General features: G+C 43.5%; 1 protein-coding gene across 1 annotated transcript; it reads left to right on the top strand.

Annotated features, from left to right (window-relative positions):
- Nucleotides 1-986: 986 nt before the first annotated feature.
- PPP1CC (protein phosphatase 1 catalytic subunit gamma) lies at nt 987-16,105 on the top strand. Its single transcript, XM_041410276.1, has 7 exons — nt 987-1,247; nt 10,150-10,281; nt 11,310-11,540; nt 12,642-12,746; nt 13,668-13,891; nt 14,280-14,414; nt 14,859-16,105. Exons 1-7 carry the CDS (start codon nt 1,193-1,195, stop codon nt 14,946-14,948), a joined length of 972 nt encoding a protein of 323 aa, XP_041266210.1. The 5' UTR covers nt 987-1,192; the 3' UTR covers nt 14,949-16,105.
- Nucleotides 16,106-16,914: the final 809 nt, after the last annotated feature.

Below are 16,914 nucleotides of genomic sequence, written 5' to 3'. Positions count from 1 at the left end.
GGAGGAATCCGACAGGATAGTGGGAGCAATCCACCCAGGGAAGGGAGGGGAGGAGGAAAGAGCTCCACACAGCCAGCCCTGCAAATTAAAATAGGAGTAAATAAAGCAATTAAACAATATTCAACTCGAGGTGCAGACTGAACGGTGGGAAAGGCTCGCACAGCCCATCTCCTGGACAAACACCGTCCAGTTTATGAGCACAAACCTCATTTAAGTGCTTGTAGCTAAGCTGTAGCTACATATAGAATAAAATAATAGAAGTGTGAAATAAATAGCGAGATGCTTTTGAACGATGAGGTTAATTCCTTCACCTGCAAGGACTTGAAAGTGCTGTATGTTTGTTTCTTGAAGGATTTGCAGGTGCAGAGCCACGTGTCTGAAAGTGCTCTGGAGCTGAGGAGCTGCTCAGGACACTCTGCCTTAACCCGTGAGGGGAAAGGCATCAAGGCTATGCTCTCCCAGCCTTAAAGTGGCCCCAAAATCGTACCTGAAGCCACCATCTCCTTCACATGTGGGTGTGAGGGGCCATGACCGCAGTGGGGGGACGGTGTGAGGGACATGGTGGCCCCTTCCTGCTCCCTGCAGACCCCAAGTCTGCAGGAACCCTACAAGGTACAGACCTTTCTCCACAGAAAGGGTGATTACACATTGGAACGGGCTGCACAGGGACGCGGTGGAGTCCCTGTCCCTCAAGGAACGACTGAATGTGGCACTCGGCGCCATGGTCTGGGTGACATAGTGGGGCTCGGTTACAGGCTGGACTCGACGATCTCGGAGGTCTTTTGAAACCTAATGGATTCTGGGATTCTGTGACCGCCACCACTGCTTCCGCCGCTCTGCGACTGTCACGACACCGGGAGGGGGCACCGCCGCACTACTTCCCGTCCCGGGAGCGGTAGGATCCCGCAAGCGGAGCCGCATCACCCCTCCCGCTCTTCCCGCCCGGCCTATAAAGGGTTTCCGACGGGCCGCGTCGCGCTCGTAGTATCCGTGCGCCAGGCGAGCCCGCTGAGGGGACGGCGGCCATTTTGTTCAGTGCTGGCTCTGTGCTGAGGGGGCGGGGGGGGCAGAGGGAGCGAGGGAAGGCGCAGAGCAGGAAAGGGCAAAAACGAGACAGAACGAGGAGCGGAGTCGGGCCGGCCAAGCCGCGAGCGGAGCGGCGGGGAGGGCTCCGCCCGGCCGCTGAGAGGCGATGGCGGATATAGACAAGCTCAACATCGACAGCATCATCCAACGGCTGCTGGAGGGTGAGGGTCGGGGACAGCGCGGTTGGGGGAGGGCGGCGGGGCCGATGCGCCGCGTCCCGCCCGCCCGGCGGGGGCTGAGGGGGCACTAAAATGGAGGGGCGAGAGGCGCTTTGTCTGCCTGGGGTCGCCGCCTCCCCGCCTGGCTCGGCCCCGCAGCCCCAACTTTCCCCTCAGCCCGTGTGTGTTTCCGAGGCGTTTCTGCCTTTTGATCCCCCGGTGCAATGCTGGGACCAGCCGGCTGCCCCTTTCTCCTCCCCTGCAGTTCTGAGGGGATGCTTAACCTAGTCCTGTGCTCGAATGAGGGGATGCTTAATTTAGTAGTGTTTTGTAGGAAGGGCTTTTAAAAAGCCTGGGGTGTTCTCTCTTGCCTTTCACGCGTACACATGGGATCACTGCATGGCTGGGTAGTCGCGGGGCTCTGGAAATAAGACTCAGCGTGTTTAAAGAGTGTTGAGGCAGCTTTTCAGCAAGTCGGGAGGAGACTGTCGTGGGTTTCAGTGTATGCTGGGTTTAGCTTTGATTAGCTGCTTGCATTAAAGCTGCCACAGGATTTTGGCTCTTAATTCATAACATATGGTGGGGTTTTAGGTGTGAATGGAGGGTCGGGGTTTGGTGTTTCAGACTGTCTGAAAAGGGGCTTATTGTCTGCTATTGTTGGTGCTTTGGGATGAAAAGAGTTGCCTGGGACTTTGTAAATCAAAGGAAAACCTGGAAGTTGCAGGGGGTGTCTCCAGCATCATCCCTTCGCTTGCAGGGATCGACACTGGACTGGGATCGACTGATTTTAGGGCAAAAGACTGAGAAGTTGCCAGTGACAAATTCTCTTCCAGGCATCAAGGAAAAGCATAATTATTCAGAGAGGGAAGCTGTCCTGATCCAGCCTCAGTGTGTCAGGGCAGGCATCTCATCTGGACTTACTCTTGAAAAGCTTGGTCAGGGATTTAACTTTTTTCCATTTGGCCCAAAGCCAGCTGAGATGTTGCAGAGAAAAACGAAGAAATATCTTTTCTTACACACTTTCCTTCTTACAGGGTTTTGCTTGTGTAATGCTTGGAGAGCAAAAGGTCAGGCAGAGGAACAGAAATTCTACTCTAGAAAACTGGAGTTAAAAAAATCCTGTAGATGAATTATGGGATTATTGAATAAGTAAAAGTAAATGGGGTTTTTCCTCTGATCCGGTTTGGGTTTTGCCTGTTACCAATTTAAACCGCCCTGGTTTCAATTATTTAAAGACTTCCCTTCATAAAGTTAGACCAGGATTTTCCTGAAAATCCAGTAATACGGCTTGTAAATGTCAGGTCTCGTATGTCATATGTTTGGTGACATATTAATACATGCTCAGTTGAATTGCACTCATTACTTATAGTTCTTACTGGTTTCCCTCAGTGTAACTAATGCAGCATTTTCAAAGTGTGAAGTTTAATTTTTAAAAGCATGGATTAGACCTTTCCTAGAAAGAAATGCAAGTTATTTCTCTGACTGAAGTTTCAGAAAGTAGTAAGATGTACCGTGCCAATGTGTTCTGCTATTGCTCAGTTTATATCAGCATTAGATGGCTGGAGCAGATAAGAGTTCATAAATCAGGCTTCAGAAGGTTTTCTGACATCTTTTAAGAGGTGCTTCATGCAATTACAGACGTTACCTGAGGTTGCATCAGCTGCCAGAACTGAAATGAATTTTTTTTTCCTTTATTAATACTGCAGCTGGGATTTTGGCTTCCTTGAGGCAATGATTGTCTTTCAATATTTAAAACAATTACTGGTGTTAGTAACCTGTGCTAGTGCTTTATTTGTTGGTTATTAAATGTCTGTTCTAAATGACTTTGCCAGACAGAGAGTAATGACTGACCTTTGTGAGTGTCATTTTTATACTTTTATTTTTTCCTAAAACATTGCTGCGTTTCAGCACACGCTGCATTTTAGATTTAGACCAAACAAATGACTGTTCTTCAGTGCAGTTCTGGTAGCACGAATGCATAATGTTAGTTACACAAAGTGTGGTGTGCCCCTGAGCTCTGTGTCAATGCCCCTTCAGACAAGGCTGCACGCAGATTGAAATCACACTCAGGCATGACAACACTGCAAAATCTGCTTTAATGATCAGCTCACAAACTGAATTGCCCAAATCCTTGTGCAAGCTGTAATTTTAGAGCAATTTGGTATTTCACTATAGCTCTCTTCAAACTTTAAATACTTACACATTTTTATAGCAGCTAACTTCAGGTGAATTTTGCTACTAAAATTTAAAGAGCATGAGCAGGGGGCTTAGCCCTTTGTAAAGGTACCAAACCCCAGTGCTAAGGAGATTCTTGATGAAATACTGGAAATCAGTGAGCAGGTACAATTAGGTATTTGTTTTATCATGTGCCTTAGCATTGCCTGGTTGGAAGAAGCAGTGAATTGAGTCTAATGGTTGAGGTAAAGTGAAGGGTGAATAATAAATTATTCTTGCTTTTGTCCTTAATACAGGGTATTAATAATGTATTTGTGAGGGATTTTAGTTGCTTTCTATCCTGACTCCTCTGCTCAACTGACATTATTCCTGCTTTTCCCCCCAAATAGTGATGTTCTCCCACCCACGTTAGGCTATTTAGGTGAAATGATTAGCTTGTTCTTTAAAAGGCCTGGAAATATATACTTCAGCTTCTTATTCTAAGGTAAATATTTGAAGAGTCTTCCTTGCTCCAGTTGTTTATAGTACAGAACCATTTGGCATTGAAATGTCACAAAAAAACATTTTTCAGTAGCATTGTTCTCTACCTTGGAAAGCCATTCAGGGAAAACATTGAAAATACTGACTTTTTTTGCTGTAATTGAATTCGTATTTTCTCCCTTCTTTACTGATGAGGGTTGTGTCCTGCTAGGAGCAATTTCCTGAGTACAGCTTGTCTGACTTTGTGACTTTTGGTAACTGTAATATCCACAAGAATGAGACTTGCAAAGTGTAGTAAGTAACAGTATCCTGCACTGAGTACTGAAATGTTTTAAAGTATCCTTGATATTGGATAAAGGCTCAGATATTGATGGACCTAATTCACCTTCCTGAGGAAAAATGTTTTAAAGTATCCTTGATATTGGATAAAGGCTCAGATCATTGATGAAACTAATTCACCTTCCTGAGGAGTAAAAGGGGTCAAACCTGAGAGCAAATTTTGCCCCTTCTAGCAGGGGGTACTGAAAGCAGCAACTGCGTGTGCTGAGTCAAAAATGCCAGCAGACAAGAAGGTGCTAAAAAACTCCTTTTAAGATAAAAAAAATCAATGGCACCTGTATGGTCTTGGAAAGGGTTCCAGGAAATGGCAGAATTCCTGCTTGCCTCAGTAAAGAATGAGTGACAAATCCCGAGACTCCCTGAGTGTGAGCGTGGCTTCCTGTCTGTGTCAAGTCAGATGGGCTTCCTAGAACCTGAGCCCCTTATCCATTTCCTTCATCTCGTGTGCTGGCAGCTTTTGCAGATAAGTGGGGTCTGCTTTGGAGCTCACAGTCACCTATTTAGAAAACAGGATTGAAGTGTGTTAGTCTTACCATGGTAACAATAAATAAAACAACAATTTCAGCATACCTAAGTGACCCAAGTTGAAATGTGTTTCTGCAGATCTCTCCTGTGCTGCATCCTCTGCGGGCACTTGAAGGGAAAATTGAATCATGAATGGAGGCTACTTTGGATAAAGCCACACGAGGCTACAGTGGTGGTAGCCATTCTGAAAACTGAAATCCTGGCTAGTGCACTAAAATCTGCAAAAAGACTCTTGAATCCTTAAACATTTCTGTTTATACACCCACAGATTTCTATTCCCAGTAAAGCCTGTTGTAGAGATGTCAAGGAGATATTCTCTCTTAATTTGCTTTAAATGGGGAAAGATTATCATCTACTTATTAAAAATAGTTGAGCTAAAGAGCACAGATAAGATTTTGCTCACCACAGAGAAGACTTTTTTCACAAATACAGTCCTATAATTTTTTTTCACCTTTCTGCTAAGTACAGCATTAATTGGGTCTGCAGGGTTGCTTGCCCTTTAGCTTCATATACTGGAGTAAGAATGGTTCTCAGAGATGTTAATCTGAAATGTCACATTTACTCATGGATGAGTTGTGATGCTGTGATGAAGTTTCTCATGGACAAGCAAGACTTTTTGACCTCAAACCGTATCATTTTCCCTAGTTTGTGTAGCTTGGTGTTAATTGTTTCCTGCTGTGGTGCAGCAGTTTCTAAGAGTAGGAAACAGAAACTCTTAATTCCAAAGGCCTGCATTAGATTCTTATCAGTGCCATGGATTCAAATAAATGTGTGAAATTCTGTGCCTGTTGCCCACTCAGAGAACTGGAGGAATTTGTCCCCTCTGTTTGTGAGCAGTGTGAGTACTTGTTGCTCCTCACCTGTCTGCAGTGTGGAAATATGTTACAGATGAAAAACTTGTAGTCATGCAGAATCTTCCATTTGATAACACTGCTGTGAACTTTTGACATACTAGAAAGCAGATGAGAACTTTTCAGAGCCTTGTGCACTGAGGAGATGCTTTTCCATTTCAGTTTTGAATTTGAAGAGATCTGATCAAAGCTGGTAGTGCCTGCAATGAAGTAAAACCTTTTTTACATCAACCACTTTCAAGTTATTTATTCCCTTTGTGCCTGTGGTGCAAAACTGACTGTGAAACTGTCGTTGGGAACTGCTAAAAACTAGATTAAAACCAACCTGCAGTATTTTTGGAAATGTCATTATGATTGCAGACATCTTAACGTAAAGTATGGTGAAACTGAGAGACTTGTTTAATAAGCCAGAAAAATGAACTGACCTGTAGATAGACTATTTTTCTTAAAACATTTTCTGTAGGAGAACTTGATTCTCACACTTCAGTTGACAGTATCTCAGCTGCTTCTTGTAATGCAATTCTGAATGGAAATGAGATGTTTGGATCGCTGCAATTTCTGGCATTTTTGAACTTCCTGCTATTTTTGACTACTTCTCTAAGTATCTGTCCCTTTCATATTAACCTTGACTGACGTAAAGGACTGTGTGGCACCAAAGCAAGGATTGGAAAATGCTGGGGGTGTGTTGGGATGCGGGACTCTGTTGTACTCTGCATGCATATGGTCTCAGACTGTTGGACATTCTTGATCCCCCAGCTCCTGACCCATTTATCCCTCCCAGGGAAATGCAGAATAAATTCTCAATGTCAGGCAGTGTTCTGACTCCTGGCAGCTGCAGCTACACTTTGTACTTGCTGTTTGCTTGCTCCAGAATGACTGGGTGCCTCAAGTTCTTGCTTTTCTTCCTATTCCTTCCTTTCCGCCTCTGCTGGGCACCTGTCATACTGCTCTGTTTGTCATACACTCACTTTAGAGTTGGTATCTTGTTTCCATCAGTTTCTCCCTGTCTTGGAAGTCAAGGATAAATTTAATAGTGGAGCCTCTGTTGTGAGCAGTCCCTCTGCAAAGATCCTCTGGGTTGCAGGGAAGAATTTTCTTCTATAGTTGTTTCCATCTAGTGGAGAGTTTTTTTTTTTTTCCACAACTTCTCATATTTGTACAGTAAGAAAGATTTTACCTGTTAGAAGACTGCCCAGACTGGGCACTGAAATTCAGGCTCTAGAGAAATCATTTCTAAGAACAGGAGCATCTCTGCCTAAAGAGGGTGGGAATATTTTGCTGTCTGGAAATGCTGCAGCAGTGTGTTCAGGCGCAAATAAAATGCCACTTGAAATGGGCTGAATTTTTTCCCCAAATGATTAATCTTTAGCTTGTTCCACTGTCAGTTCCAGGATGTCATTTCTGAGAGGTTATTTTTTTATGCATTGAAAGGGCAGATGTGCCTGTACAGTACTATTGAGCTGCTCTTTTGACTTCATGACCAAGCTGTCAATTAGTATCATACTGTCTGTTCTCCACAAGCTGCCTTGTTTTGGTCCAAAGCAGAGAAACAAACTGTAAACACAACATATTTTTCATAGTGTTCTATTTTTGTCTTTCTTAGAAGGACTAAGTAACTTGAAGACCCAGAGAAACCTTTTAAAAAGTCATTAACACTGAATATCCTGCATTTCTGTGCCAGCTCCTTCATTGTGGATGCAAAAATCCTTGCACTGAAAATATGGATTCTTCAAACCAAGATGCACTTCTGCATTTTTGATTCTTCTGAAGCCAAACCCACTTTTGTTTTCCCAGCTTTTCAGGACATACAGGTTAATGTCACAAGAAATTGAACACACTTGTCTCCTCTGTGCAAGTTTCATGTTGGACAAAGCAGTGAAAATGTCACTGGCAGGCAGAGCTGAACCAAATTTTCTTGTTCTTTCATCCATGGCATCTGTCCTAAGGAGTTTGGGAAGTGCAGCAAAGCATTTCATTTTGTGAAGGTTTTCTACAGGCAGGTGACTAAAACTGCTTGAGGATTATACCAGTTCAATAAAAAGTATTGGAAAAATCCTAGAAAACCTGTGTCTGAAACAGTGTTCAGATCTTCATTTAATCTTGAGCAAAAATGAGTGCACATGCTTTATTCATGAGCTTTAGTGACTCAGTACATTGCATAGTCTTTATAATATTTTGTACTTTTTAATTTATGGATGTGAAGTACAGGGTTTGCTTTTCACAATTTCTAAGAAGACCAAATCATGTCAAATTAGATTTCTGTCTTCACAGAAAACTAAATATTTTGTATAATCTCAAAAAAAAAAAAAAAAAAAAAAAGGGTGGATTGTAAAATCTGGGATTAAGTTACCATCAGTTTTATATTTAAAATTCAGCCAGTTTATCACTTAATTCTAAAAATTTCTGTTGTTATTGCTTCTGGATATTTGGCATTTTGAGTAACTTGCTTGTTGCTCAGGAGTGTTTGGAAAATTACTGTATGGATGAAAAAATTACTGCATGGATGAAAAGCCTCATTCGTGATAAACTGCTGCGACAAAGATTTAACTCCCATTTACATGCTTCATTACTTCTGAGATTTTAATGAAAGACATGAAGTGCAGTGGTAATTCCAGTGTTGGCATGTAATGTCAGTGGTGAGTGATAACACGTGGGCAGCGAGGATCAGAGGAGCAGGCAGAGCCTGAAAGAGAGCGCTGCTCAAGGCATGGCTTTTGCCCTGCAGCGATGTCACCGGCAGCATACGATGCAATCTGAGCTGGAGTTTCAGTTTGGAGGTTGTTTGGGGAAAGGTGGTGGGTTTAGGGCACTGCCAGTGGTTCTGCAGGGCAGGCAGTGCCACCCTGCCAGGGTCTGGCATGCAGGGAAGGATTGCTGGGGCAGCAGCACCGCGAGTGCTGGCAGAGATCACATCCAATGTCACGGATTTCATGGCTGTTACACAGCCATTATTTTATTCGTGGTGTAGGTAAGGTGCACTCTCGCTGAGCAGTGTTTTCTGTGCTTGATCAGAGGCCCGTGGAAAAGTCAGGAGCTTCTGTGCTAGTGAGAAATTGGAACACAACTGTTTTTTGTTCTTGCTGTTCCTAAAACTTGCCTCGAGCACCCCCAGCCTTTCCCACTGCAGTTCTCACTTGGCTCCGTGCAGCGCAGTGATGGCAGAGATTTGAGTCATCTGCAGCTTTCAGATTTCTCACTTGCAGGTGAAACAGTAGCAAAGGAATTAGACTGAAGTGGTAGCTAGCTACTAAGTTACTGAGGACTTCAGGAAGATAACACTGCATAGATTCTTCCCTTTGAAAGGATTCAGGCTTGTTGCTTGCTTTTTTTGCATTTAAAGACAAGACCTTTTTGGATAAGGGCATAGATTATTCAGTCTCAATGCCATACAGCTGCTCACAGTAAGTTACCTAACCTGGCAGCTGTTGCAGTGGGGGGATTTTGTTTTTGGAGGTGTTGGCAGAGCCAGCAGTCCGAGACTCGGGTTCTTGGTGATTTGGCTTTGCTGCAGCTGAACCAATGGGTTGCATTGTAGAAGATGACTGCTGCTCTTAGTTCTTCTTTTTTTTTTCTTCAGCCTTATCACTATTATATGTTGTCACTGGTTTTGACAACAAATAAAAATATAGGCTTCATCAGTAATGGCATACTCATAATTTTTTTAAATCCAATCTTAACCCTGATAAATGCTGTTTTGTGCAATTTGGGCTGTAGTTACAGTGCTGCTGCTGTAGAAATATCCTTTGTATTTCTGGGCAAAAGCAGGAGTGTGGAACTTGTTCAGGTCAGGCTGATGTCCTTGTCCAGAGCAGGAAGGAAAGCTTTAATGGATGTTAGAGGAACAAACTGTCATGAATTGTTGCAGTGGGGGAGATTGAAGCAGTGAAGGATGGGAGTTGGGAGGGGGAAGTGCTTTGGGGTGGGAGATTGGTCTCCTCCTGGCTTGTCTTTTACCCTGCTCAAAGGCAGTGATGATGGCAGCTGCTTTGTCATCATCATCCAAAACTATTTCCTTACTGATAGTCCTTACCCTCCAGTCATGTGTGTGTTTTTCTTCCCTGTTTTCCAGCTGCAGTGCAAGATTTACTGATGCTGTGGTCTTGTTTAGGTTGGGTGAGGTGATTTGCTGATTTAGAGAAACTTGTACATTTGTTGGTGATTGAGTGGCAGACACCCTTTGCTCAAGTTCAGACAGCTTCCAGAGAACAAGCACAAAACTGCTTCACTAAAAATTAACATGTAAATAGCCACATTGTCCAAGATGGGGTTTATAACTAAATAGAACTAAACTGATGCTATTTAAAATGTGACATTTTTAACGGGGGAAGTGTTGAGCCATGAATTCTGTTAAATGAATGTAACATACGACTGGAGCAGAACACACTCCCCTTTCCCTGGCACTGCCATTTCACCCCAGCACACCAATCCTAGCCTGCTACCTTCTCATTCAGTGCTGCTCTGGCATTTAGTCAGACTCTTAAAATAACCAGGGATTTTGCTGGTTTTGATAACTGACTTCTGACTCCTCCTGACAGTGCGAGGATCAAAACCAGGCAAAAACGTCCAACTTCAAGAGAATGAAATTAGAGGACTGTGCTTGAAATCCAGAGAAATCTTCCTGAGTCAGCCTATTCTACTAGAACTTGAAGCTCCACTGAAAATCTGTGGTGAGTACTGTGAGTTTTGGTTTGATCTTGGGGGAGGTGTCAGGTAAATGCAGACCATAAACAGATAACAAGTGCCAGATGCTGCTTTCACTTACTAACAGTGAAACTAATAAATAATTGTAGCAAAAGGCAAGATAAACCCCTGCTGGGATAAGTAGGGCAGAGGAGTGGAGAGAGGGTAACGTGGGAATTGTATTTGGGACCAAAATAATCCAAACCCAAAAAGCAACTGGTCCAGTTTCACCAGGTTGGGGGAGTTGTTCACAGGAAGTTTTGGAAAGAAGTTATCAAATAAATAATATTTGGCCCAATTGTGACTGAACAAGGAGAAACAATGAGGAGCCCAGTATTTAATGTACTGCCAGGCAAAGCTGAGCAGTAGTTTGACAGTATTTTAAAATCCTGCTGGAAACTTAGATTTTTGTACTGTTTCTTGGAATTACTTTCTAGTTTGGGCTCACTGTGTTGCATACAGCAGTGCTCATTTTGCACACATGTACATGTCTGCTTATGCTAAAAGAATGAAGAATGTCAACATAAAAACCTCATTAAATGCAATTTTGAAAGCTTCCAGCAAATAGTTTTTTATCCAGCTCTAAACCAGAGGACTTGTATTTGAAGCAGCTCATTCCATATTTATAATATTGGTAGTCTAAAATCATGATTTAGTGTTCTGCTTGTCAGAAACAAGCCCATGATTTAAACCAAAGGCAGAAATACCAATTTCATTTTTGATGCAGTTTCCCTGCTAGAATTTGAATTACTGGGTGTTTCCAGAAAACACAGTTGGTTTCTTGGAATCTTGATTTTGTTTTATACACACAAATACTTTTGTATAGCTACCATTGCATAGATGTCAAAATGTGATAATTTTATATACATTAGCTGCCATTTCAAGTATGTTATTGGTGGTATCTAACTGCAAGCTTTTTTTCTTTCTGAAGCATCTTTGATTTGTTCTTTGTCTAGAATCAATCAAAGGATGTAGTGAAGGGTCACTGAAGTGTCATGTCTGAATCTCCTTGCAGGTGACATCCATGGACAGTACTATGACTTGCTCCGACTCTTTGAATATGGGGGTTTTCCACCAGAGAGCAACTACCTGTTCCTTGGTGATTATGTTGACAGAGGAAAACAATCTTTAGAAACAATTTGTCTTCTATTGGCCTACAAAATTAAATACCCAGAGAATTTTTTCCTCCTCCGAGGGAACCACGAATGTGCCAGCATCAATAGAATTTATGGGTTTTATGATGAATGTGAGTACCAGGCATGTGTGCCTCTAGTGGGGACAAGCAGGGTGGCAGTGTTGGATGGCTCCTTCCTGACTTGAAATGCCCTCTGTGCTCTTCAGAGGGGTCCTTGGCCTGTTTTACAGAGGGGAGTCTGTCCTTCCCCTGCCCCTGTGGGAGTCTGAGCCTCACACTACAAAGCAGCAACCAAGTGGGTAATTTTAGTTGTTGGCTGCTGTGTTAACTAACAATTCTCACTGGTAAAACTCATAAGGGCATCTAATGAGAGAATTTAATTTGATGTGCATTACAGAGGTTCACGTCTGTGTCATTCATCTGATGATGATATGTACAGACTGTGTGATGGGGGCTGTATGTAGACCTTACCCAAACACAAGTAATTTTGCTGTGAAGTAGGAGCCAATGTTCCTGTTTCAAAGGATGTGATTTAATCCAGATAATGTAGAGCTGATATTAAATTAATTGTGCACTGAAGCATGTTGGAACTTGTGTGGTGGGACACACTTGGCTTGCAGATGATGACAAGATGTGCGCTCCATGTCTTGTTCTCCTCCTGTGAGGAAACAAAGATGTGTGGTATTTCAGAGTTGTCTCCTCAGAGATTAATCACAGGCTTAGTCATATATCACAAATATGTTCAGGGTTCATATCTGGGAGAGTCCCTTTGAAATTCATAAAGCTGTGGCAGTTTTGTTTTTCAGTCCTGTTTCGTTTTTCAGTCCTGTTTATTTGCTGAAAGTGAGTTTATGTGGTAAAGCAGAATTTTAAAGAAAATCTGCTTTTCAAGAATTGCTGTCTTCCCCTGAAAGAAATGGCAAGATTTTCTGCAGTAGATCAAATTCTCCAAGGGATAATTTGCCAAAGCAGAGTTGGGACTGGAGAGCCTGATTGCCAGCTGTTGAACAGGCTTATGGTGTCCTTGAAGCTGTGCCACACTGAGAGGCCTTTGCCATTTAAACAATTAAATAAGGCAGAAAATATCAATTATGTATAGGCTCTAATGCTGACTTTTTGCAAGTCTCAGTAAAGTTCAGGCAGCTAAGTTAGGTTGTAGTGTTTGTGTTAGAAAAGCACATTGACTGGGTTTTTCTCCCCAATCTCTTCTAGGTAAGAGAAGATACAATATTAAGCTGTGGAAAACCTTCACAGACTGTTTTAACTGTTTACCAATTGCAGCTATTGTGGATGAGAAAATATTCTGCTGTCATGGGGGTGAGTAGCAGTTTCTTAGGTGATGTTTGAGGAACTGGAAAACTCAGTCATGGCAGTTTCATGTTTACATTGCTGAAGCTTCAAAACTTTGGGATTTTTCTCTGCCTTGGCTCATATATCAGGAAGGGCTGGGCTCAGTGTCAGTTTTGTGAATCATGGAGCCGGTTCAGACACGATCTGCTCTTCCTTTTCCACCAAAGGCACCTTTAATAGCCTCTCCTTCAAAGCAGAGAGTCCTTGTAGGGGTTTTTTAGACTTAGATGACCAGGAGTTTGATGTCTGTCCTGAAAACATTTGTTTTCACAGAACCAGAGTGGTTTGGGTTGGAAGGACCCTTGGGGGGCAGTCAGTAGAATTCCCCCCCATGTCAGGTTGCTCCAAGCCCTGTAAGACCTGATGGGTTTAATTCGTAGAAATTGATTTGTGCCACATGATGCAGCTTTTTCTGGTCATAAAATACAGATTGCACCTTAAATGTTTTATCATTTGCGAGTCATTACAGTTGCCCAGGGACTCACATCAGTGAAAAATGGAATGAGATTGGTTTGATATTTTATTTCATCTTACTGATCATCACAGTGAGCATTTCCTGTGATTCCTGGCATTCATGCCTCTTTTATTTAACAGCTCTTTTATCAGACACTTGCAAAACATTAGTGAGATTATTGTAATCCTGTAAAATGTGGAAATGGCCTTGCTTTATCTTGCTCCCAGTAAATCTCCTAGAAAGTGACTTCTGTTCCAAATGCTTTAGAACAAATGCTGAATTTAAGAAACGTCAGTGAATGTCGCCACTGAGCTACGTAAAATGGCAGTGGTGAATCACTTTGAATCCAAGTTATTTTTGTCCTGGATGAATGTCAGTGCTGCAGAGCAAAGCTGGACTAAGCTGGGGCCTGCCTGTGTCTTCCCTGTGAACAGGTTTGTCACCAGACCTGCAGTCAATGGAGCAGATCAGACGAATCATGCGCCCCACGGATGTTCCGGACCAGGGCCTCCTGTGTGATCTCCTGTGGTCTGACCCTGACAAGGATGTCTTGGGCTGGGGTGAAAATGACAGAGGAGTGTCCTTCACTTTTGGTGCTGAAGTGGTTGCTAAGTTTCTCCATAAGCATGATTTGGATCTCATATGTAGAGCTCATCAGGTATTTTCATTTTGTACATTAAAGTATAGAATAATTTAGGTTTGGGAGTCCCGAGGTGGTCACCTGGTCCAGGCCAGGCCAACGTGCTGAGGGTCTTGTCCAGCCAAGTTGTAAATATGTGAGGTTCTTTGAAGGTGTCCCAGAGTTTAACAGCCCTTATAATTAACATTTTTATATAAACTTGGATTCTCTTGAACAAGGGTTTTCTCAGTGTTAATGGACTCTGTTGCTGAGCTGATTCTTGTGATGCTCCTGTTGTGGTGTAAAAGTTTGAAACTCATGCTCATTAAATGTAGCCAGGTTTTCAGCTGCTGCCTCTGGAAAAGTTGCTTTGCACCTTGTCAGGAGGAAGCTGCCCAGAATAATACCTCTGCTTTTGTCTCTAAAGGTGGTTGAAGATGGATATGAGTTTTTTGCAAAAAGACAATTGGTAACTCTGTTTTCTGCCCCAAATTACTGTGGAGAATTTGATAACGCGGGTGCCATGATGAGTGTGGATGAAACACTAATGTGCTCTTTCCAGGTACAGTATCTGAAGATTTTCCTTTCTCTTTAGTGAGGTCGCACATTAAATTTGTGCTATTTTGAATCGATGTTTTACTTGTTAAATTGTTAAATAACAGTAAGGCTTGTTTCAAGTAGATCTTTACACCTGTCACATGTAGACAGGGCGGTGTTTTCACTCACATCTTTAAAAAGGTGATAACCCTGTGCTGGTGTGAGTAGGGGAACTGTTTTACCCTGGAATTCAATCACCCAGGCAAAGCAGTTGGCTGTCAGCTGCTCCCACTGCTGTGGGCTCTGGAGCAGCTGATCCCAAGGCCCGGCCTAGCTCGGAGCAGGAAACACATTGATTTCCTGGCACACTGAGACTTGCCCAGAACCATGTAGTGCCTCTACCAGTGAATTACTGTTGGACTGGAAGATAGCTAAAACTTTTTGCTGAATGACCCCTCTGTCTTTTCAGATCTTGAAACCTGCAGAGAAGAAGAAGCCCAATTCCAGCAGACCTGTAACACCTCCCAGGGGTATGATCACAAAACAAGCCAAGAAATAGTCACTTTGGCACTGCCTTGTTGGGACTTGTATCATAGTCTATAACCTCCATTTTTAAACCTATCATGTGTGCTGTTCAGCTTGCTCAAAATAGATAATGTGTTTGTGGTTTTCCTTTCCATTTGATGAATGACATTTGCTGGTTGTAACAGCGAATGAAAGACTTTCCTCCCTCCCAGGAAAAGAGTTTGAAAGTCCCCCTGTGTCGGTGTTCCAGCTGCACACTCCACAGCATCTCCCCACAACCGGGTAACCGCGGGGCTGGCGGACCCGTACCATGAATAGTGTAAACCTTGTTCTTTAGGATCTGAAGAGGGCACTCGTGTGCTGTGAGAGTAGAGATTGTTCCTGTCAGCGATTACATGCTGTTTATACAAACCACTGTGAACTTTTTTTATGTTCAATTTTGTTTTAAAGGGATTGCTTTTCTTTTAATGTCTTGTCATGCACACGTTAGTTTTATTGCTGTCGACATTAGGAATAACCTTCAACCTTGCCAGCACCACTGGTAGGATGTATATTTAATTCAGACACGTCCCTCTCCGTATACTTCAAATGACAAAGCCATTATTTTAAGTGTTTGTGTCTCCTTCCTGAAGCCAAAGTTCGCTTAGAAACCCGTTTGTACACAACCCCCCTGCCGAGTTGGCCGGGCTTCCCATCCACGCCTTCCTCTCGGAGAGAAAAGGAAGTGCTGGCTGGAAATAGCAAACAGAAAGGCTTGTCCATGCTCAAAGTGAACACATTTTTGTACAGTTTCCGTGTGTTCAGTCGAGCAGATCCCAGTGCTGAGACAGCAGTCCCGGGGCAGTGACACAAATGGCCCTGGGAGTGATGGGAATGGCTCTGGATCTGCTGGAAGGGGTTTGTGCATTTCAGCATAAAGACTTTGTTCTACAAAGAAACCTAGAAACTCGCTTGATAAGCCAACCAGAGGTGTTGATCTTGATCACCGGTTTATATAAATCTCTCACAGAATCTTGTTTTTTAAAAACTGTTGATCTTTTTTGAACAGATGACAGTGTACAATATCATGTAGTGAAAATCACTTATTAAATGAAGAAATTGTTAAATCTTCTCAGTGTCAGTTTATCACAACATATACACTACTGCTCTCCAAGGGCCTGACGTAGAGAAATAAATTGTTCTGGAAACCCACGGATTCTTGGTTTGGATTTGTCTGAGCTGCAAGAGTGACTTTGAACAGCAGTGTTGGGTTTAACTCTGGGTCTGGAGCCTCAGGCAGCAGCCTCTCCCAGCCGAGGGGTGCAGCTCCTGCAGCACCACACATGGGGCTGCTGGTCCTGAGCTGCTGTTTGCCACAGCCCTGCTTGGGGCTGGGCAGCAGCACCCAGGCGTGGGAGGACAAGCTCAGCTCGGCTCCTGTTCATTGTTCTGTGCACTGAGGGTTTGGCCTTGAGTGCAAGTGCAGCTCTGAGAGAGCTGAAGCTGAGACCAGACCCATTTCCTCTGGTGTTAGAGAGCTAAATTTGTGGTGGAATGGGGAACCTAAGTCCATTTTATCAGTGTTGGGGCAGGAGGCTCTGTGGGGATGGGTGATGTGTGCCAGCTCCAGGCTCTCAGCTCTTGGCCTCCACAGGGCCAGCCTGGGCTGTTTGACTGCCGTGTGGAAAATGCCATGGGGCGTTCAGCGCTCAGAGGAGGCGGCCGGTTCCTACCCTGTCCCTGCTCTGGGACAGCTGCAGTGCTGCTGCATCTGCTGAGGAACAAGTTTGTCACTGGAATGCCCAGCTCTGTTCTGGTGTCCCACTGAATTCCCCCCTGCTTCTGCAGTGAGTGGGACTTGTTTGCCACAAATGCTTTTTCTGGGCAGTCTGCAGCCATTGACTATTTTTTCAATGTAGTTCTCTGAATCAAAGAGCCATTTTCCTACTCTGAAGACATTTTTCCGTTCCCTCTACAGCTGATTAATCAAAAACCTCTAACTACCTCTGCTGAGCATGCTA

The sequence above is a fragment of the Onychostruthus taczanowskii genome, unplaced genomic scaffold (assembly GCF_017590055.1).
Source record: "Onychostruthus taczanowskii isolate IOZ18803 unplaced genomic scaffold, ASM1759005v1 scaffold32, whole genome shotgun sequence".
NCBI classification, from domain to species: domain Eukaryota; kingdom Metazoa; phylum Chordata; class Aves; order Passeriformes; family Passeridae; genus Onychostruthus; species Onychostruthus taczanowskii.
This window is presented reverse-complemented; position numbering and strand designations above follow the sequence as displayed.

Bases quoted from the DNA above. Each gene is read 5' to 3' on its own strand.
- PPP1CC (XM_041410276.1), top strand. From the start codon at position 1,193: ATGGCGGATATAGACAAGCTCAACATCGACAGCATCATCCAACGGCTG. The intron at 11,541-12,641 runs GTGAGTACCAGG...AATCTCTTCTAG, and splicing joins TTATGGGTTTTATGATGAAT to GTAAGAGAAGATACAATATT. The intron at 14,415-14,858 runs GTACAGTATCTG...CTGTCTTTTCAG, and splicing joins CACTAATGTGCTCTTTCCAG to ATCTTGAAACCTGCAGAGAA.